The 23356-nt window shown below is 40.0% G+C and overlaps 2 protein-coding genes and 1 long non-coding RNA gene across 5 annotated transcripts in view; 2 read left to right on the top strand and 1 right to left on the bottom strand.

Moving 5' to 3' along the window:
- ARMH4 (armadillo like helical domain containing 4) overlaps positions 1–23356 on the bottom strand; it is a 195055-nt gene that overhangs the window by 136900 nt on the left and 34799 nt on the right. Inside the window, exon 1 of one of the 3 annotated variants that reach the window (XM_055303869.1) lies at positions 21813–22411. The exons of 1 other annotated variant lie outside the window; for it this stretch is intronic. The gene's annotated coding sequence lies outside the window, so the exon portion shown is untranslated. Of the gene's footprint in view, positions 1–21682; positions 21692–21812; positions 22412–23356 lie in introns of those variants that run through there. One more of the 3 variants, XM_055303870.1, reaches the window with a different exon arrangement.
- On the top strand, positions 2853–20485 carry LOC129496003 (uncharacterized). Its single transcript, XR_008661647.1, has 3 exons — positions 2853–2984; positions 8666–8720; positions 20189–20485. It is a non-coding gene; the product is annotated as an uncharacterized LOC129496003 (long non-coding RNA).
- Positions 22755–23356, top strand: part of ACTR10 (actin related protein 10) — a 30385-nt gene continuing 29783 nt past the window's right edge. Inside the window, exon 1 of the mRNA XM_055303874.1 lies at positions 22755–22951. Coding sequence (XP_055159849.1) covers positions 22875–22951 — 77 coding nt within the window. The 5' untranslated portion in view covers positions 22755–22874. The remainder of the gene's footprint in view (positions 22952–23356) is intronic.

The raw sequence follows: 23356 nt of genomic DNA, 5'->3' as shown, positions 1-23356 counted from the left end.
TAAGGATCCAAAAATCTCTTTCCACCAGGAGCATTGCGGACATTCCCCCATGCTCCCCCTTTTCCCACCTCTATTCCAGGGCCAAGCATTGTTTTCTCTCCTTCTGGGCTTTTTTCAACCCACACTGTCCTACAACTTACATTTGCAAGATGATGCTTTTCTCTGTCAGGTATTCCTCCATAGTATATCTTTGTACCCAACCAGAACAACTTAGGTAGTTGGGATGAATGGCCTAAGTAGCCAACACTTAACTTCAAAAAAGCAAACATTAGGTTAAATAGCTAGAATATCTGCATAAAAGGATAAATAACTTTATATGTAACAACCCTATGAGATACAGTTATCGCCCTTATTTCACGAATGAGGAAACAGAAGTTCAGAGAAGTAAGTTGTCAAAGGGCACACAGCAAGCAAGCAGCAGAGCTGGGATACCAGCTCAGGTACTCTGGTTCCAGAGACCATCCTCTCGTCCAGTCTGCTGAGCACTTGGGAGGTTTCAGGATCACTGCACTAAGTAGAGTTTTATGTGATTTATGTGACAAAGGAGAAAGAAAGAAAGCAGAGAGAACTGTGTGCTAATGTGATGCGGAAATTTTCCACAAAGTGGGACTTGAGCTAGGACAACAGGAACATAAGGACTCAGGGTTACAAGAGTGGGGCATTCAGTTTGGGGGAATGGAATGAACCGCATAGGAGTGAGAGTGTGCATGTTCTGACACCATAACTTGTAGGGGAGAGTCATGGGAAATAAGGCAATCAGTGGAGACCAGATTGTGACTGCTGTGAATGCTGAGCCAAGGAAGTTGGCCTTACTTTCAAGGTAAGAGAGAAGCATTCTGAGCAAGTGGTTGGAGAAAGGGAAAGAGCAGCTGAATATGGTAACTGCCTGGTCTTGGGAGATAAAAAGAAGAATTAAAAAAAATTATTCCCAGTTTTAGTGCTTAGGTATCCAAAATTATTTGAGTTTTCGTAATAGAAATTGACTAAATTATGTTTGGAACTGAAATTTGCCTCCTTAAATAGTGACATATAGGTCTTTCAATTCTGCTGGAATGGAAATTGCATTTGCCCTCTCCATAAAGTGATCTGGGAAAATTTTGTATGGGGCTAAACAAATGTGAAGAGTTAAAAGGATCATCAGAATTCATTCCCTATAGAAAATTTCAAAAAGTTCAGCTATGCTTTGGGCATTTTGGCAATGAGGCAGTTACCTTCAGAGTACCCCCTAAATAGGACAACTGAGGAATTCAATTTGGGGTTTCTTTCTTGCTCTATATGTATTTGAGGAGCTGAGAAGTGGGTTTCTGTTGACAATGAGATCAATGCAGGTCTAATTTGCCGGTCAATAGTTATAGACTTTAAGTTATCACTGTATACTTCCTAGCTTTTTTTTTAGTTACTTCAGTGCTTTTAGGAGTTTAGTGACTATGAATATGCCACCTAAAATACATACTTTTAATTTTTTCAGCCACTGAGGGAATTAGCAATAAAGAAGACCATAAAGTGCATAGGAAAAATAATTCATGCTGGTACTGGAACACGCTGCAAATACTCAAGAAACCAGGAGAGGTGACTGGTGCCCTCCAACACCACCTGCCATAGTAGAGTGAGCTGAGAGAGAAAGAGAGCAGTGGAAATCTGAAACCTCCTGTGCTATTCCCAATCGTACCCCCACCCCCCCAATCCCCACAGTGGTCCACACCTGCATGGTAAAACCAGTGCAGTTTACTTCCTAGTCTTGCCATCTGCCAGCTGCATTCCATTTGGGCAAGTTACCTTACCTCTCTGTGCCATATATACTCTAATCTCCGCCACCCTGCCTAGAAGAAGTTAAAATGATATATTACATTAAATACCATTTACCAAGTAGCTACTGCAGCATTCAAAACATTGAAGAGGGAATGCCTGGGTGGCTTAGCGGTTGAGCATCTGCCTTCAGCCTGGGGTGTGATCCTGGAGTCCCGGGATCAAGTCCCACATCAGGCTCCCTGCATGGAGCCTGCTTCTCCCTCTGCCTATGTCTCTGCCTCTCTCTCTGTGTCTCTCATGAGTAAATAAATAAAATCTTTAAAGCAAAACAAAAAACATTAAAGAGGCACATAACCATTAGTTCCCTTTCCCTTCTCCTCAGTGGGCCGCAGGAAACAGTGGAGGTAATAGATATTCCAACGGGAATCTGCAGGACAGGGGAATCCCGTGAGGTCAAGTCCTAGAAAAGAGGCTGGGGCTGGGCGCCAGTGCACTTGAAGATGCACTTCCACAGCTGGACTGTAGCTTGTTGGGCTAGACCTGTGGGATGGATATTCGCGGAGAGGTAAATGGAGTCAGAAGTGAGGGCCTAAGAATGGCACCAAAGAGATCAGATGGAGAAGAAAGGGAATTTAAATGGGAAGCATGCAAATTGGAGGGATTGGGAATGGGGAGAGATTGAGGAATAGACTTAAGTTTACAAAGGGCTGAAGGTGAGTGCTTTCAATAATTAAAAAAATTAAATTTAACTTTAAAAAAACTGAGCCAAGTCAGGAAACCTTTGTCCTCAGACCAAGATTCAGGGACAGTCTCCCCTGACAAAACTAGTGACAAAAGGACAGGGGTTTGGTGACAAAACAAAAACCCAATTATCAAAACTGGGATAGAAAATGGGAGCAAGGTTGGAACTGGGCGACAAGATCAAATCCGGAGGAACAGCTGAGCCCCGGTGCTGAGTCACTGTGACCTGGTGCTGAGTCAGCAGAATACTGACCCTCTGATTGGCCCCAGGGCAGGGTGCAGACGGAAGTCCTGAGCCCTTGCTGTGAGCCCAGCAGGAATCTAACCTTGGCTTTAAAAGGGCAAAGATCTGATGGAATCTTGCAGTCAGGGGCTCTCCAGGCAGTAGCAGAAGCCAAATTCTTTGCAGTTTTTGCCTCATACTCCCCTCCTGGAGCCTATTAATATCAGTGTCCCTGCCCAACTTCAGACTGAAGGAATGAGCATCTCTGTGGGTAAGGACAAAGCATCGAATTCTGGCCAATTTGAGGCAGACTGAAATTGAAAACCCAGAGTTTTAGATTCCAAGCTTTATAAAGACCTTCTTCCTCATCTTGGTTCTGAATTTATATTCTTGTCTCTCCCCTCACTCTCTCTGAAAGTAACTAGTCTCTAATAACAATATGGGGCTCAGAATGAGGTGGGTTCACATAGTTTCTTTTTTGCTGTGATAATATATATATAAAATAAAATATGCCATTTTAATCATTTTAAGTATAAAAACCAATGGTGTTAATTGTGCAACCATTACCACTGGTTTTTTTTTTTCTTTTTTATCACTCCTAACAGAAACTCTATAAGCATTGTAAGCAATAACTCCTTGTTCTCCCTCCCCCCAGTCCCAGGTAACCTCTAAGGTACTTTCTGCCTCTATGAATTTGCCTATTCTAGATACTTTATGCAAGTGGAATCATACAGTATCTGTCCTTTTGTAACTGGCTTCCTTCACTTAGTATGTTTTCAAGGTTCATCCATGTTGCAGCATGTACCAATTTAATTTCTTTTTATGGCTAAAATCAATTTCCATTGTATGTATATATCACATTTTGTTTAACCACTCATCTCATTTAAAAAAAAAATATTTTAGAGAGAGTGAATGAATGGGGAGGAGCTGAGGGTGAGGGAGAAGCAGGCAATCCCACTGAGTCCAACATGGGCTCAATCTGGGACTGTAGTGTTGGGGCCAGGTAGGAAGAGAAACTCCTCAAGATGGCGGATACCCCAAATGGCTGAGGTTCCTGTCACCACCTCCACCTGGGACGCCAATGGACCAATGACCTGCTGACAGCTTGACGCAGACCCTTAGACCTCTCCTTTGGACTTACCCAACCGGACCCAATGCCCTTCAAACCCCAGAGGAGGAAGTCACCTTTGACTGACCGAACTGCAATCCTTCCTTTGCATAGTGAGGGTCACTCTGACTGGTTGGATTGCAATCCTTCCTTTGCATATGAGCCGACCAATAGGAAACCGTTCTGCCTTACAACGTTATGTAAACCCCCTGCCACCTTGTCTTGGCGCGACTTCCCCGACTCACTCTTCCCCTCCGTGAGTCGTGGAACCTCGCCCGAGGGTGCCTGCAATAAAATCTGTTCTTGGACCCTCGCTTGCCTTGGCGGTCTCATTTCCATTTAGTTACCAAAAAACCTAACATGTAGGATCATGACTTGAGCTGAAGGCAAATGCTTAACCACTTAACGGACTGAACCACCCAGGCATCCCTACCCATTCATCTCTTGATAGACACATGGGTAATTTCCACCTTTTGGCTATAGGGAATAATGCTGTAATAAACAGTAACATGTAAGTATTCGTGTAAATCACTTTTCACTTCTTTTGAGTATATACCTACAAGTGGAATTTCTGGGTCTGTGTTTACCTTTTCAAGGAACTGCCGAAATGTTTTTCACAGAGGATGCAACATTTTATATTCCCACTAACAATACATGATGATCCTCAACAATACTTTTTATTTTCCAGTTTTTTAAATTATAACCATTGTAGTAAGCATGGAGTAGCATCTCACTGTAGTTTTGACCTGCATTTCCTTAATGATTGATGCTGTTGACAATTTTTCACGTGCTTACTGACCATTTGTGAACTTTCTTTGGAGTAATGCCTATTCAATCCTTTGCCCAATATTATTTTTTTAAGATTTTATTTATTTATTTGAGAGAAAGAAAGTGAGAGAAAAGGAGCATGAGAGGGGGGAGGGTTAAAGGGAGAAGCAGACTCCCCGCTGAGCAGGAAGCCTGATGCAGGGCTCCATTCAGGGATCCAGGATCATGACCTGAGCAGAAGCCAGATGCTTTACCACTTAATTGTTGACCCACCCAGGTGCTCCCAATTTTATTTTTTAAGTAATCTCTACACCCAACATGGGGCTTGAACTCACAACCCTGAAATCAAGAGTCACACACCCCACTGACTGAGCCAGCCAGAGGCCATCCTTTGTCCAATTTTATATTAGGTTGTCCATTTTATTAAGTTTTAGGAGTTCCGTGTATTTTCTAGATATTAAACTCCCATTAGGTGATTTGCAAATATTTTCTCTCATTCTTTAGGTTATCTTTTCATTTTCTTGATAATGTCTTTTGATGCATGAAAGTTTTTAATTTTGATGAAATCCAATTTATCTGATTTGTTGTTGTTGTTGCTTGTGCTTTTGGTCTTATATTAAGAATCCATTGCCAAATCCAAGGTCATGAAGATTCACCTCTGTGTATTCTTCTAACATTTTTATGGGTTTTTGCCTTAATATTTAGTTTGTTGACCTATAGTGAGTTACTTTTTGTATATGGTGTGAAGTATGATGGTCAAACCTCATTCTTCCACATGTAGAAATCCACTTGTCCCAGAACCATTTGCAGAAGAATCTATTCTTTCCCCATTGAATAGAATTGGCGCTTTTGTCATAAATCTATTGGCAGGCACAACTGTGTGGCTCAGTCAGTTGAGCTTTTAGACTTGAAATTTTGCCTCAGGTCATGATCTCAGGGTCATGAGATCAAGCCCCATGTTAGGCTCTGTACTTAGTAGAGTCTGCTTATGATTCTATCTCACTCTGTCCCTCCCCTTCCTCTCTCTCTCTCTCTCTTTCTCAAATAAATAACTAAATAATGAAAATCTGAGGGGATCCCTGGGTGGCTCAGCGGTTTAGCGTCTGCCTTTGGCCCAGGGCGCGATCCTGGAGTACCGGGATCGAGTTCTGCGTTGGGCTCCCGGCATGGAGCCTGCCTCTCCCTCTGCCTGTGACTCTGCCTCTCTCTCTCTCTCTCTCTGTCTATTATAAATAAATACATAAATCTTTAAAAAAAAATTAAAATCTGACAATTACTTTAAAAAATCAATTGGCATATTACATTTATGGGTACAGAGTTTCAATTTGTGACATCAAAAGAGTTCTGAAGATGGATGGTGGTGGTGGTTGCACAATGTGAATGACTTAATGTCACTGAACTAACTGTACACTTAAAAATAGTTAAGATGACACATTTCACTACAATTTTAAAAAATCAATTGGCCATACATAAATGGGTTTTATTTCCAAGCAATCATTTCTATCTCATTGGTCTATATATCTGTCCTTTAAATATATATATATATATATATATATTTTTTTAAAAAGGTTTTATTTATTTATTCATGAGAGACACAGAGAGAGAGAGAAAGAGAGAGGCAGAGACACAGGCAGAGGGAGAAGCAGGCTCCATGCAGGGAGCCCGAAGCTGGACTCAATCCGGGTCTCCAGGATCAGACCCTGGGCTGAAGGCAGAGTTAAACCGCTGAGCCTCCTGGGCTGCCCTAAAAAAATATATTTTATTTATTTATTCATGAGAGACCCAGAGAGAGGCAGAGACATAGGCAGAGGTAGAAACAAGCTCTCTGTGGGGAGCCCAATGCAGGACTCCATTCCAGGATCCCCAGATCATGCCCTGAGCCAAAAGGCAGACACTCAACCACTAGGACACGCAGGTGCCCCTATATATCTATCCTTATGCAATTATAACACTATTTTGATTATTATAGCTTTGTAATAAGTTTTGAAATCAGGAATACTCCAACCTTGTTCTTTTTCAGATTTGTTTTGGCTATTCAGGGCCTCTTGCAATTCCATATGGATATGGGGACTATTTTTTCCATTTCTGCAAACAAACAAACAAACAAACAAAAAAGCACTGTTGAAATTTTGATGAGATTGTGTTGAATCTGTAGTTAGCTTTGGGTAGTATTGCCATATTAATATTAAGTCTTTCACTACATGAATACAGAATGTCTTTGCATTTATTTAGGTGCTCTTTCTGTCAGCAATGTTATTTGTAGTTTTCTGTTCATGGAAGTGCTTATATTAGAACATTTTTCCCCCTTTCTTCAATATGACACACTTTAGGTCAGATAAGAAAAAGAATGCAATGTACAAGAAGGCAATTAGTATTTCATTCATTTTGTTGATACCCATCCATGAGAAGAAAAGACTTATAGATGACATAGAATCAAACCAGCATTTGTTGAAGATGCTTTTTGTTCTGAGTTCTAGCCCAGGTGCTGGAGGGCCCCTGATTTCCATTGACCTTAAAACAGTATAACTAGCAGATAGAAATCTAAACTGTGATGGTATAATGAGAAACTTTTGTGCAGAAAGGCTAAGGGCACACAAACAAAGCAAAACACAATAGTGGTTGGGTTGGTAAAAACGTGAAATAGGAGGTTTTGATGGTATAACTATAGAGTTGGATTTTGCCAGTCAGAAAGGGGAAGAGGGAGAAGGACAGGTGTGTGTTTGGGATGGAGGGGGGAGAGTGAAGATAAGGTAGAAGTGCCTTTATCAACTCTGGTTAGTTAACCAGTTCATTCATTTGGACAATTGTACAAAAAAATTTAAGGCACATATCTGTCGATATACTTTTGAAAAATAGGATAGATTTAAAAAGTAATATTCATGGGACAATGAGAGAAATAGAATAAAGGCTATGGAGTGGATAATAGTACATTTTATCAATGTTAATTTCCTGATTTTGATACATGCCCTATGGTTATAAAGGAGAATGTCCTTAGGAAACACTCACTGAAGTATTTAAGGGAAAGGGAGCATCATGAGTGCAACCTACTTTCAAATGGTTCAGAAAAAATTGTATGTATGTATACACACAGAGAGAGAATCATAAAGAAAACTATAATGTTAAAATGCTAATAATTGGAGAATCTGAGCAAAGAAAAGTTTTTGTACTATTGCAACTTCCTTACAAGTATGGAATTCAAAAAAAAAAAAAAAGTAATGTTGTTGCTTCTCTACAGTACAAACTGGCTCCTGAAAAAAATATGTTTACATCCAGAAAAATATCTGAAAGAACACCCTACTACTTAACCAGTACCTACTTCTTCCAAGGAATAGACTGGGTGAAGGAAAGGATTTAAATTTTCTTTGTGCATTTCTGCATTGTTTGAATATTTTATTTAAAGCACATATTAATTTTGTAATTAAAAATAAAAATATGGGGCAGCCTGGGTGGCTCAGCGGTTTAGCGCCGCCTTCAGCCCAGGGCATGATCCTGGAAACCCAGGATCGAGTCCCACATCAGGTTCCCTGCATGGACCCTGCTTCTCCCTCTGCCTGTGTCTCTGCCCCTCTCTTTCTCTGTTTCTCATGAATTAATAAATAAAATCTTAAAAAAAAATAAAGTAAAAATGAAAATACAAAAGACATTAAAAAGAAAAAACCTGGGGGTGATAATTAACAATAGAACAGTACCTCTTTATTGTATAATAATAGAGAAGAAATGGGGGATCCCTGGGTGGCGCAGCGGTTTGGCACCTGCCTTTGGCCCAGGGCATGATCCTAGAGACCCGGGATCGAATCCCACGTCGGGCTCCCGGTACGTGGAGCCTGCTTCTCCCTCTGCCTCTCTCTCTCTCTCTCTCTCTCTGTGTGACTATCATAAATAAATAAAAATTAAAAATAAAAATAATAATAGAGAAGAAATGGTAAGAAAAGACATTTTTTAAATAAAGAAAAATACATATTTTACATATGTACATAACAATCAACAAACATGTCAACATATAAACAATTGTTGACACTTAATGAGAATGACTTTTTTGTGAGTCTTTGAGAAGCTTTTTCTTTTTTTCCTTCCAGGAACTGAGAACTTGAAAATCTCACCACATTGTTCTCCCAGTCCAGTGCTGCAATGGTAAGGAAAATCACAGAAACTCTTTTAATAATTTAAGAAAAAAGCTCCCATCTTCACGTTAATTACTGCCTACATTTTGCTGAAGATAAGGTTGTTTTTGTTCAGAATGACTTCTGTAGGCTGACACACACAAAAAATTACAGTTTGTTGTAGTTTCCCAAGCCTACCCGCATGATCAAACTAAATTAAGCACTTATTAAATTCATGCACTTAAAAAAAGAGAAAAAAAGAAGTTCCATTTACTATGTGTGTGGATGAAAAAGGAAATATAAAAATGACATCAATCAACCAATTTCCTGCCCCAAGTCTCAGAATAGAAGATCACCAAGTCATGCTTTCCCCAGGGTTATACATGGCTTAAAATCGAAGTGGTATGGATGAAGCATCCTAAAAACCAAGTCATGGATTTGCCCCATCTTTCCAGTCTGGGAGAGGGCCAGAGGAGTTGGGTAAAATTTTAGGACCTCAGGCAGCCCGGGTGGCTCTCTCTCTCTCTCTCTCTCTCTCTCCTGTGTCTCTGCCTCTCTCTCTCATGAATAAATAAATAAAATCTTTAAAAAAAATTTTTTTTAAACCTTTAAAAAAATTTAAAAAATAGGCTCAGCATATAAACTCTGGACACACATATGACTTGGGTTTCTTTTTCTTCCTTAATACAAGAAGAAAAAAACCTATAGAATAAAATCCCCAATCACAGGATGAAATCTACTTCCCTTTATAAAAAGTGTATCTCAAATTTTAATGCTCACCAATATACCTCTTAAGATATACACTATACAGTTTGGCATGCATCTGTTTATTCAAAAATTATTTATTCTGTATTAGAATGATGTTGAATAAAACATATTCTTTGCCTTTAAGAACAGTAAGCTTAATAAACATTCTTTAAAATTTTAAAACAGAAAACAATAAATCACCTATATATTTATATATATATATATGTATATATATATGATATTACCTTAACAATTAGATAATACATTCTTTGAGGCAAGTTTGCTCAATAGAAAACAAAAAATAATAGAAATTACTCTCAAAGAATTGTTTTGGTGACAATAAAGTCAACTTACATCAAATTAATTGTATTATTTATCTAACCATTTATATTTTGTTCTCTCCTGAGATCACTTTATTTTAACAGCATTTAATTTGCATTAAGATATATTCTGGGGACACCTGGGTGGCTCAGTGGTTGAGTGTCTGCCTTTAGCCCAGGGTGTGATCCTGGAGTCCGGGGATCAAGTCCCATATCGGGCTCCCTGCATGGAGCCTGCTTCTCTCTCTGCCGATGTCTCTGTTTCCCTCTTTCTCTGTGTCTCATGAATAAATAAATAAAATATTTTTTTAAAAAAGATATATTCTGAACCAGGGGATCCCTGGGTGGCTCAGCAGTTTAGCGCCTGTCTTAGGCCCAGGGCATGATCCGGGAGTCCTGGGATTGAGTCCCACGTGGGGCTCCCTGCAGGAAGCTTCTCCCTCTGCCTGTGTCTCTGCCTCTCTCTCTGTGTGTGTCTCTCATGAAAAAATAAATAAAATTTTTAAAAAAAGATGGTTTTTGAACCAGAATAAACACTGGGAAAAGAATGTCTTCATTGAAATATCGCAAAGCAATAGGAACAAGTTCTGAGAAATTACAGCAAAAGGAAGCCCATGTGTTTATTTTCCTCTAGTTAGATCTTGACTGAAATCTAGAAGTAACATTTTTAAGAATCATAACTATATGAGATGAACAACTAAATTTTTTTAAAAGCTGGATTTCTGTATTCTTTCTTGCCAAAAATATATCTCAGGTAGATCAGAAATTTAAATATATGACATAAATATATGACACCAGGGCAGCCCGGGTGGCTCAGCGGTTGAGCGCCTGCCTTCAATCCAGGGCCTCATCCTGGAGACCCGGGATCGAGTCCCACGTCGGGCTCCCTGCATGGGGCCTGCTTCTCCCTCTGCCTGTGTCTCTGTCTCTCTCTCTCTCTGTGTCTCTCATGAATAAATAAATAAAATCTTAAAAAAAAAACCATAAATATATGACACCATAAATGTACCAGAAAAAAAAGGTAAAATTTTTTGTAGTCTTGCATCTTAGAAGTGTTTTCTAAATATGACAGCTATTTCAGAAGCCATAAATAAATGATAAAATATTTCCTATAAAAAATTTAAATTCTAAAGGGTAAACATTATTCTAATAGAGTTGAAAGAAGAACGAGGAAGAATATTCCCAACAAATATGACATAAAAGACTTATTTAATAAACGAAGAACTGTTATAAAAATAAAAGCAGATGAAATCAAGGAGGGACTGGAAGACGGGGAGCCTATTTCCATTGCTTGCCCTCTAGTCTTTGATAAGGACAACTTTTTCTACAACCTTAGGTAAAGCAGTGTGCAATCACTATTTCAAAGCAAGGCCCTTAGCTTTATTTAATCTTTCCAACAAAGTTGCTTATCTTAAGCTTTTCCTATACAGGAATTCCAGTGTTGCCACTAATAAAAAGGCAATCAACTCTATGGAATAATGGACAAAGAATATAAGCAATCTAAAATAACCCCATGTAAAGGTATTTAGCCCCACTTATAGTTACAGAAAGTTACACTAAAATAATAACGCAATAACTTTTCCAGCTATCAAATGAGCAAAGAACAGAATGAATGACGATACCCTGTGCTTGAGGAAGTGAAGAAATGAGTCCTCTAATTTACTGTTGGGGGGAATGTAAATCAAGTACAAATTTGGGAGCTGCATTATAGGTAAAGAATATACATATATTTATATTCTTTGACCTAGCAGTTCCACTTCTAAGAATTGATCCTCTAGATACATTTGCCCAAGTACCAAAGATTATATGTATTTTTTTCAAGGATGTTCACTGTAGCTTTGGATAATAGTAGAAAACTAAAAATAACCTAGGTTTACCAAAAGGACTCTGTTAAAAAAAAAATCCATGGAACATTGTTAAAACTATAGCTACTAAAGAGAGGCGAGAGTATATATACAGACTTAGACATCCAAAGTATTTTAAGTGAAAAAATACTTTTAGGAACAATGATCACATTTGTGTAAAACACTGTGTGTGTGGTGGGGGGAGAAGGCACATTTTAATTGATATACTTTTATGCAATATGAATGTTTCACCACAAACTTAATAAAAAGTGTTTTTATCCTATGTACTTAAAATGCTTGAATATTATTTAAAACTACAAAACATGTTTGAAGTTTTCCAAAAAAATTAAATTATACTTGGAGGAAGAAACATTGTTTTTTATGTCAAAGGAAAACATCTGCCAACTTTAGTTTGACACTTTTTCATGTCCTGTTTACCAAACTAGAAACAAACACTGAATCATAATTAACTGATATAATTGGAAAGAAGTGCTACCCCAGGATGTCACCACTGCACAGTGGTGTACATTGATGGGAAAGTGCAAAAGAAGACTCCAGCCAGGAAGAAGTGGGTAGCATTTTAAGAAAGAAAGAAAGAAAGAAAGAAAGAAAGAAAGAAAGAAAGAAAGAAAGAAAGAAAGAAAGAAAGAAAGAAAGAAAGAAAGAAAGAAAAGAAAGAAAGAAAGAAAGAAAGAAAAGAAAGAAAGAAAGAAAGAAAGAAAGAAAGAAAGAAAGAAAAGAAAGAAAGAAAGAAAGAAAGAAAGAACAAAGAAGTAGCATTCATCAACATAAAACCCATTGAAATAACCCACTTCTTTTTTTAAATATTTATTTATTTATCTTTAAGTAATCTCTACATCCAACGTGGGGCTCAAACTTAGAATCCTAGAGATCAAGAGTTTTATGCTCCACCAACTAAGTCAGCCAGGTACCCCTGAAATGACCCATTTCTTGTTAGTTTTCTTACTGATTTCGTTTTCTCATATGCAAGAGGAAGTAATAATCCCCAAATCAAAGTAATTATGTCTGGGAAATCTGAAACTATATGCTGTCTGTTTTTTATAAACAATAAAGTCACATTAAAGTTCAGGACAAATAAACAATCAACGGAACTTGCTCTCTTTGAGTTTACTAGGTTAAACCTTCATGCAATTTTCGTCTCTGTAGACATTTTATGTACTACTACACAGTAGTCCTTTAGAGCAACAAGTCTGGACCTCTCCTCTGACAGTAAGTTGGCTTGTCTTGTCGATCTTTTAAAAATTAAGGGAAAAAATTACAGTCTCTATTTTATTCATTCATTATATCCTTCCTTCCTTCATTATCCTATGCATCATTGATTTTTTTTTTTTAAATCCATCTAGTGAATACTTTGTATGTTCAGCTCTGGGAATACAAAGTTAAAACACCATCCTCTGGGATCCCTGGGTGGCGCAGCGGTTTGGCGCCTGCCTTTGGCCCAGGGCGCAATCCTGGAGACCCGGGATCGAGTCCCACGTCGGGCTCCCGGTGCATGGAGCCTGCTTCTCCCTCTGCCTATGTCTCTGAGCCTCTCTCTCTCTCTGTGACTATCATAAAAAAATAAATAAATAAAACACCATCCTCAGAGGCAAAGATTTTGCAATCCAAAGGTAGTTAAGCAAGAAAAAGACAATGTAATACTTTGATACTAACCAAAGACTAAACGAGCCCAAAGAAGGGGTACCTAGTATAACTTGGAAGGCCAGGGAAGAATCCCTGGCAAAGGGACTGTCTGAACTAAATCCTGAAGGATGAAGGCAGTCCAGAGAGGGAGCAGTGTACAAAGTCATAGCAGTGAATGGAAAAAACACAACACATTTAGGGAACTGCTCATAGTTCAGTATGGTTGACATAGTTCTAAGTTAGGAATGGTGGAATGACAAAGCTAGGGAAAGATGAGCAGGGATCAAGTACTAAGGGATTTTGTCTGCCATACTAACTAATCTGGAATTCATCCTAATGATTATGGGTTTTAAGCAAGAAGATATGATCAGAGTTGGGGTTTAGAAAAATCTCCTGGGCAGCAGTGTGAAGAAATAAAACTAAGTAGGAAATGTGAAGGGACAGAACAATATTTAAGGCAGGAAAATTAGTAAAGAAGCAGTTCCAATAACATAGAAAAGAAATGATAAGAACATATCAAACATAAAAACATGATGGTTTTTAGAGAACATATCAAATGGCAGATGAGGACACTCGGCCTTTGGTTGGGCCCTGAGGCCCTGGGAAGGACTCCAGAGTAGGTGGCTGGGGCAGTTTACAGAAGGCTTTGGCAGTGATGACCAGGCCCTTGGAAGCTTAAGACAGCCTGGTACTTGGTATTCAAGCTGCTCAAGATGTGGAGGTTACATCCCTGGAGGAGATTTCTTTTCCTTGTCCACCAAAGAGTCTGCAACATTTTAAATTTTTTAATTTTATGCATGTTGTAGTATGTATCAGTACTTTATTCCTTTTTAAAAAATATTTTGTTTATTTATTCATGAGAGACACAGAGAGAGAGGCAGAGACATAGGCAGAGGGAGAAGCAGGCTCCCCGAGGGAGGAGCCCCATGTGGGGTTTGATCCCCCATACCCAAGGACCAGGCCCTGAGCCAAAACCAGACACTCAACCACTGAGCTACCCAGGCATCCCAGTACTTTATTCCTTTTTATTGCTGAGTATACTCCATTGTATCACAGTACCATACTTTGCTTATCTACTCACCAATTGATGGATATATGTCACTTAGCTTTTGTCGGTTTGGTTTTAACTTTTTAAAAAATATAAGTATAGGTGACATGTCACTTGGCCTTTACTTCCACTTTTGCCTCTGAATGACACAGCATAATAAACTGACACTTTTCTCTCTGTGCTATCAATATGCCTATTGACAACTTCAGACAGTCTGGTGTATCATTTCCTCTAGGGGTGTGAAGCTAGGCTTTGCCAATTTTTTTTTTTTTTTTTGGTGGAGGATTAAGTGATTTCTTGGTGATTGGTGAGAATAAAGACATTATAATTAGACCCACTCACTAGATCAGTGCATCATAAATATTTCCAAGCCATATACAACTTTGACAGGACATATACCTGCCACATGCCACAAAAAATGTACTCACACACCCCCAAGTTGTTGCCACTACAAAACAACATTGCCACAAAACAATAACAATGACAATGATGACCACCACAATAAACCTCCCAGTAAATAATGAGAAGAATGATGCTACTTTAGGGTCACCCAGTGAGAAAAATTACATCAAAGTATCAAATGCCAAAATGAGAATAAAAATGTTATCCTGATGTAAATACTATCTGTATGCACTGATGCCTATGGACAATAAACAACCCTCTCAGTACATACTTTGAGAACTGTATGTATACCCTCAATGGTGTACTTGAAGGTAAGAACTATCATAAAACGAATATATGTCCCAAGATGTGATTTAATTTTGTATTTTTTTGGTTTTTTTTAAAAAAAATTTACTTTTTAATATGCAAAAGTAGATAAAGCAATGTTAAAAAGAAACCCAAATAGCCATTAGACAGGCCCCAAAACCATCAACCCATGGCCTATCCGCCCCATCCATAAATTAAATCTGCCCTTCCTCATATTACTTTGTAGCAAATCTCAGGCATCATATAATTTTATCCATAAATATTTAATCACACAAGTCCACAAGAGAATTCTTTTGTTAATAGCATAACCACAATACAACGATCACATCTCAAATATTTTAACAATAATTGCTTCATATAAAATTTCCAGTTATTGTTTCTGTTGTTTGAACTTATAACTTCAAGCAATAAGCCCAGATGGCAAAATAAGCTCTGTCAGATAAGGACCTGGATAAGAGAAGCTCTGCGCGTGTCCTGATAGAACACACATGGTAGTGTTTCTTCTCTTTGCCAAGTGATCCTGTTGGGCTGGGGTTTAAGGAACTGAAGGGAATGCAAAAATAAGCTCATGAAAACGTATGCCATATGGACGTTAAAGGATTACTCTCCCCCTTTGGTTATGAAATGACTAACTATTTTCAGCTAAAATGTGTGGGATCTTTTTCAAAAAACGGAATATCTTTCCCTCGCCGAGCATATTGATTAGAGAGACATAATCTAGACTGTCTGGGAATAGTTTCTCTGTAGCTGAACAAATCACACCCTTCAATGCACTGTTTAATTTTAGATTCATCTTGTCACATTTATTTAAATGTTTTGGCTCTGGATTTTTTTCCCTTTAGGCATGCCTGATGTCCACATTTATAATTTAGCTGTCATCTTTCTCAAAGGCAGTGTGGGGCAATAGAAAAAGCAATTCTAGGTTTTGTCACATACAAGTTGAATGAACGTATACAAGTTACTTAACCTCTCTGAGCAAGAATTATTTTTCATTTGTTGACTAATGAGGATTTGTGAGGATCAAATGAGGTAACGGATTTAGCACTGTGCCTGCATACAGTAGATAATCAAAAAATCATAGCTATTGTTAATAAAAGAGGACTTTTCTATAATAAAAATGTATAATTTATCAAAAGTTCCCCCCAAATAGCTCTTTAATCAGCATTATTAATTCTTACTGATGCCTAAACAAAACCATAATGCTATTATGCATGATCAGTTACTTAAGGAATAATGTTCCTTTCATCCCGCCTTGAATGTAAACAAGTACTTAGAGTAACATAACTGTAACAAATAGACACTGTTAAGTCATTCTATTGTAAACCAATTTTTAAAAAATCAGGTCTATGTCCAATCATTTCTGTGTATTCTATATTCTCAGAATAAAATATCAAACTTTTCTGTTAGAAACTAACAGGGAAAAATGAGAAAAAAAAAAAGAAAAAGAAAAGTTTCATTCTCTCATTTTAGCAACAATACAAAAAACTCCAAGTCATTAGGCTCTTTCCAACCCTAACACTGAATGAGGTATAAAATATGAGGAAACCAGAAAACTTCTATTTCTGTTCTTCCATGTGTAGGCTAGGCATGAGATAATTTATAGAATATTAATAAAATAGGATGCTAGTTCAGCAAACAAATATATGCCCAATGTATGGTCATTAAAACCTTTATTATGGGACGCCTGGGTGGCTCAGTGGTTGAGCGTCTGCCTTCGGCTCAGGTTGTGATCCCGGGATCCAGGACTGAGTCCCGCATCGGGCTCCCTGCGAGGAGCCTGCTTCTCCCTTTGCCTGTGTCTCTGCTTCTCTCTCTCTCAGTCTGTGTCTCTCATGAATAAAGAAATAAATATTTTTTTAAAAAAACTTTATTAACTATTTTAGTCAATTTTCTCTGCCTTTACAAGTTTATTCTGTGAGAATGGATTCTGTAATTGATAGATCCTGCCATACCTCATAGTTAGCAATAAATTTTCATTATGTAGCTCTACAAAAATGAAGAGTGCGATAAATCAACTCAAATATGCCCTGACCTTACAACAGTTCCTGGTAGTATTCTAGGAATCTAGGAATTCTAGTGAATTACTTCTCTTTCCCAAAAGGGGACACACCACCATAGTCAGCTCATTGTGAACTCTGGTTCATTTTTTGAAGCTTTATTACAATGTGTCATGAGCATTCATGAAACATGGCATGAAATATTCATTGAGAGGTCAGCTCCAAAAGCACCATTGTGGTCAATCATGCAAGATGGATAGCTACGTACAAAATCTAAAGCAATTTCAAATTTCCCTTGCCAACTGGCTACAAGGTGAGCTGGGAGCTGTTTAGGTGGTCATCTTTCCATGCCATTGTCATCCATTCAAAAAACTACCAAAGTTGGGACAACTGGGTGGCTCAGTCAGTTTACTGTCCAACTCTTGATTTTGGCTCAGATCATGATGTCAGGGTCGTGGAATCAAGCTCTGCACCCAGCATAGAGTCTGCTCAAGATTCTCTCTCCCACACCCTCTGCACTCCCACCCTCTCTCTCTTTCCCCCCTCTAAACAAACAAACAACCCCCCCCCCCACCAAACTACCAGAGCCTACTCCATACTCAGTGTTAACTAGATACTGGTCTGCAAAATCCTTGCTCTCAGAATGAAGGCGCAGTAAATAAGGGACTTTTAGTAATAAGTCTTAGTTACTTATTAATTATTTATTCAGAACCTACTATAGCCAGATGCTCTGTTAGGTACTAGGGACACAACAGCAAGCTAAACAAACAAAAATATTTTAATGTGCTATAATGTGCACAGAATGCCATGGAGGCCCAGATAAAAAAGAAGATCTAGACAGACTGAGAAATCAGGGGTCAGGGAAAGCTTTGCAGAGTAGGTGATACTTCACCAAAGTTTGGAAAGACAAAGACCAAAGATGCTAGATAAGGAAGGCATTCTAGGCACAATATGGGAAGGGTGAAGCAGCAAGATATGTTTGGAAAACTACTGGCAGGTAGTTGGATATAGTTTGATACAGCTTCTGCTTTATCCAAAAACTGCAGAACATCATTGAAAGATTGCAAGCAAAGAGTGTTATGATTGTATTTGCATTTTAGAGTGCTTGCTCCGCCTGCAATACAGACAACTGTGGAGAGGACAGAGACCAATTAAGCAGATATTGTTATAATCCTGATTGCAAAATAGGAATGGAATAAAGTTTATACTATATTATAAAACTTTGCAACTGATTAGGATAGGAAAAGATTGAATGAGGGGCTAGGCAACTCCTAACTCTCTAGCTATAAAGGCAACAACTGGAGTCACTGGTTCTAATGAAAACTTCATCAATCACACTGAAGAGTATATATTTTTTAAAGATTTTATTTATTTATTCATGAGAGACCGGGGCGGGGGGGGGGGTAGAGACACAGGCAGAGGGAGAAGCAGGCTCCATGCAGGGAGCCCAATGCGAGACTTGATCCCAGGTCTCCAGGATCAAGCCCTGGGCTGAAGGCGGCGCTAAACTACTGAGCCACCTGGGTTGCCCTACACTGAAGAGTTTTTACAGTGCATTCAAGAAACCTAAGATTAGGTCACCTTCCCAGCCACTCTGGACCCAACATTGGTCTCTTGAGTTAAAGAAGGTGAGTTATTTAAAAAAAAAAAAAAAAAAAGGTGAGTTATTCCTGAACTAGGTAATTGTTAGCTTTGATGAGGATTTTGATGACTAAGAGTGAATGGTTTATCAATGTGGATTCAAGAGCTAGTTATTATCCCCATTTTGCTGACATAACCTGCAGAAGTAATTGAAAAATAAAGGTACCTTATGACAGCTGCAATTCTTTTTTTTTTTTTAAGATTTTATTTATTTATTTGACAGAGCACAAGATGGGGGAGTGGCAAGCAGAGGAAGAAGCAGGCTCCCCACTGAGCAGAGAAACTGACATGGGGCTCTGGGGCTCCATCCCAGGACCCTAGATCATGACCTGAGCCGAAGGCAGATGCTTAACTGACTGAGCCACCCAGGCACCCCCAACAGCTGTAATTCTGATTAAGTCTTGTACATTAGAAAAACCTAATTCGGAGGCACTAATATAATTAGAACTATAAAGCCCTTCTGACCATGTAACTTCAGTTGATTATATCAGACATTAAATATTTTTCTAACATAGTGTCTGAAAAAAAGAGCTCTAAATTATGATCAATGCCTTATTACGTTTTTATTGTTAGTAAACATAAACTTTTGTCTTCTCCCACATGGGGAACATTTTAAAGGTAATTTATTGCATGTATATTATTATTTCTTAATTAACAGTCATCATTTCTCTCATGGACTCACAATACCTTGTAAATTGGTTTCTCACCACCAATCTCAATCCCTTCCATTTCACCCTGGTCTGTCCCACTTTAAAAGAAGTGAACACAGGAGCACCAGGGTGGCTCTGTCAGTTGAGCGTCTCACTCATGATTTCAGCTCAGGTCATGATCCAGGGTCCTAAGATCTAGCCCTGCATTGAGTTCCCAGCTCATATAGAAAAAAAAGAAGTGAACACAAATTGATCAAACTGAACACAAATTTGGTATCGTCTTTCCCTTGCTTAACATATTTTGAATGGTGACAAATAATTACAGCATAAAGTCCAAACTCCCCAGCATATCAGTAAGGGGCCTAATGACTTAGACCCACCACTTCTTGCCAGTTGAAAGCGACCCCTCTAGCCTTACCAAATATCTTATAAACTCTTGCCACATGCAGTTGTCTTGATGACTTGTCTTGACCTAGAATGCCCCTTCTGTTGCTCAACTGGAAAACTGCCACTGGGTTTCTTTCTTTTTTTTTTTTTTTTTTTATGATAGTCACAGAGAGAGAGAGACAGAGAGAGAGAGAGAGAGGCAGAGAGAGAAGCAGGCTCCATGCATCGGGAGCCCGATGTGGGATTCGATCCCGGGTCTCCAGGATCGCGCCCTGGGCCAAAGGCAGGCGCCAAACCACTGCGCCACCCAGGGATCCCCCTGCCACTGGGTTTTTAGATAGGTCATGTGTTGTGTTCCACCTTCCTTGTAAAAATTTCAAGTTAAGCCCCAGTCTCTGCCTTTAAAGTACCATATTCAAGCATTAGCTTTTATCAACAGTTTTAAAAGTTTGTCTGTAAACGTGACTATAAGCTCCTGAAGCTAGTAATTTTGTTTTATATTTGTACTTCCAGTGCCTAACAAAGCAGCAGCCTGAATTCAAGAATGGATGAATGGATACCTCCCTGAAGCAGCTACAAATATTCTGTTGGCAATTGATTGGTTCCCTTCCTCTATTCTCCTTTAATACTTTCTCTATATTTCCAGAATAGTACTTACCACTTTATATGTCCATCTCCCTGGTATAGTCTGTGAGTAGAGACCATTATTTCCTTTTCTTATAGTATCTGAATCTGACATATAATATACCCTCAATAAATAAAGGAATGAAAAACTTGAGAGTATGCTTCTCAAACTTGTGGGCGGCACTATATCTAATATGTTTAATGCCAGACTTTTGATTAAAAAAGACCTGGATTTTTGTTTTTAATGATATGGAAAGACTGGAAAGATGGACCAAAACTAGCCAAATTAAATCTAATAGAAAGAGGTATAAAGCTCCACATTTCAGTATACGTTAGGTTTTCATTTCCAAGGTGAGAGAGAACTGAATCAATTGTATGATGTGACCGAAAATAAAATACAGAAACTCACTGTTACAAACTAATCAGTCACAGTAGCTGGAGCAAGAGAGTTGAGCCTTGTCATACTATGAACTTTTCATACATATATTGGATGTTGTATAATGTATGGGCCACGTTAACAAAATAGGAAAATTCCAGAAGTGGGTAAATGGACTCATAAGTGGCCTGAAAACTATGAAACGAAGAACAGTTAGAAGAATAGGAATGCCCAGTTTGGGAAAAAAGAAGCAGGGAGAGCAGAGGAGACAATGGAGTGTTAGCTCAAAGGATGAAGATCCCAGTTCAACCTAGTTTTGATTATTAGTGCCTGTAAACTGAGGCCCGAGTTTAATGGAGTTACCTGAGATCAGTTGGCTAATAGAGCTAGGACTTAACTCTGGTCCATTATACCAAGCTGCTGGAAGAGTTGGACTCTCCCTCTCTTCATCCCTCCCTCTCTTCCTTTATTCTTTTCTTTCTGTCTTTCTTTTTAAAGACTTACATTTGTTTATTTTGAGAGGGGGACTCTAGAGGGAGAGGAGAGGGAGAGGGAGGGAGTCTTAAGTGGACGCCACACTGAGCATGGAGCCTGAGGCAGGTCTTGATCTCATGACTCTGAGATCATGACCTGAGGTGAAACCAAGAGTCAGACGTTTAACCAACTGTGCCACTTAGGTACCCCAAGTTGGGCTTCTTTAAAATGATTATCCTTGGGATCCCTGGGTGGCTCAGCGGTTTAGCGCCGCCTTCGGCCCAGGGCGTGATCCTGGAGACCTGGGATCGAGTCCCGCGTCGGGTTCCCTGCATGGAGCCTGCTTCTCTCTCTCCCTCTGTGTCTCTCATGAATGAATAAATAAAATTAAACAACCCCCCCCCAAAAAAAAACCCACCTTGTGAAGCATAAGTTGACAGATAAGAAAATGGACAAGAAGTATTAGAATCTTGACAGAAGGTGGTAGAAGAAAACAGAATTTGAACCCGAGTGAAGGGTTCATCTACTTTCACCCTGTTAAGCAAAATGCTTCATCCTTTCCCACTCTGCCTTCCTTGTCACAATTCCAACGTCACCCTCTTACCTCTGGCAACTTGCTTTCAAGATCACTGATCGGTAAATTCTACAGTGAATGACACTAACCTTTTGCCTTGTACAGCCTTAACTCTTACTATAGAAAGAACTTATCCACACCGGTCAGGTAGACGTACTGGGGATGAGCAGGTCCCTTCCTCTTCCTGCAGTTTCAGAGACAAGGGGGTAACCTATCCGACTAACCCCCGTTTCCACGGGCAATTTCAGCGGAAGGAAAGTGGAGCAGTGAAATGACGAACTTGTAAACAGTCCATATTATAATAATTCCGGTTTTGTGCCCATACTGGCACAGAAAGGTCAACTAACTTTTCTCGGAGGGCACAGCTCCTCAGTTTCAGAGTAAACAGAAACCCTCGGTTCGGTGTTCCTTCCTTAAACCACCCTGTCTCCTCCTCCATAGATCCGTAGGTACTCCTTTCACTGCTTTCCCTTGGATTAAAATGAAAACTTTAAGCGCAGTGACCACACACGAAGTTCCTCGGAGCTTCAGTTCGCACAGGTAAGAAAAGAACGCCTGTTGTATTTCCTGTGAAGCATAAACCATAGGCAAAACACCTGGCACAACAAATTTCACCTTGAGACTACACAAATCAGTTTGGAGGCTTTTTTCTTTTTCTTTCTTTCTTTTCTTTTCTTTTTCTTTTTTTTTTTTTGGAGGTTTTTTTTCCTGTGCTCACTGGCCTCCACGTAACGACCAGAGACTGAACGGCACCCGCGCGACGGAAGCCTCCGCCCCAGGTGCTATTTGAGGGGGCGTGGCCAGCAGGAAGGACCCCCCCGTTAGCCCCGCCCCACTCGGGCGCCCGGCGCGCCTGATCGCTTTATCCCCCCCCACCCCCCCCCCACACACACACACCTACCGCCCGCACCCTGATCCGCAGCCGCCCGTGTCTCTTCTTCCTTAGTACCGGAGACGGGGACGCCTGCGAAGATTTGGATCCGAGGAGGAGTGAGGCACATCCTGGGACAGCCCGGGCTCGGCGCGCCGCCGCAACTCGAGGCCCCCGCCGTCGCCACGCCCGTGTGCCGTCGGCCCGGGCTCGCCGCTCGAGAGCCGAAGCTGGTGGGCCCGGTGTGGGAGCTCCCGTGCTTACGGTTGCCTTTATTACCATGCCGCTGTATGAAGGCCTAGGGAGCGGCGGGGAGAAAACGGCAGTCGTGATAGACCTGGGAGAGGCTTTTACCAAGTGAGTGGCGGCGACGCTGGCTCCCACGGTCGTCCCAAGGGGAGGGCGGGTGGTCGGGGCCCGGCCGGGGTTGTCCTCCCGGGCTCGCCGGGCAGGTTACCACATCTCCACTATTTCCTCCAGCACCTCCTCGAATCACCGCCCTTACTGTTTATTTTCAACGAGGACGATACGAATCCCGAGGATCCGGTTCTGACTCCTGGAGAGGCCCAGGCGGCTTCGGGAGAATTGTCTTCTCCGCTGCCCCGGGTCGTCACCCCACACCGAACGGATCCTTTGGTGTCATCCACGCAGGGGATGACAGCGATGGTTTAGACCTTTATCCCGGGCTCGTTTGCTTAGGAAGGTGACAACCGAACTATAACGTAAATATTTGTTGAACGGAGCGTCTGTTGGTACTGGGAA

Source organism: Nyctereutes procyonoides, unplaced genomic scaffold, assembly GCF_905146905.1.
Source record: "Nyctereutes procyonoides isolate TBG_1078 unplaced genomic scaffold, NYPRO_anot_genome, whole genome shotgun sequence".
Taxonomy (NCBI): domain Eukaryota; kingdom Metazoa; phylum Chordata; class Mammalia; order Carnivora; family Canidae; genus Nyctereutes; species Nyctereutes procyonoides.
The sequence above is the reverse complement of the archived record's forward strand: the minus strand, read 5'-3'. Positions and strand labels throughout refer to the sequence as shown.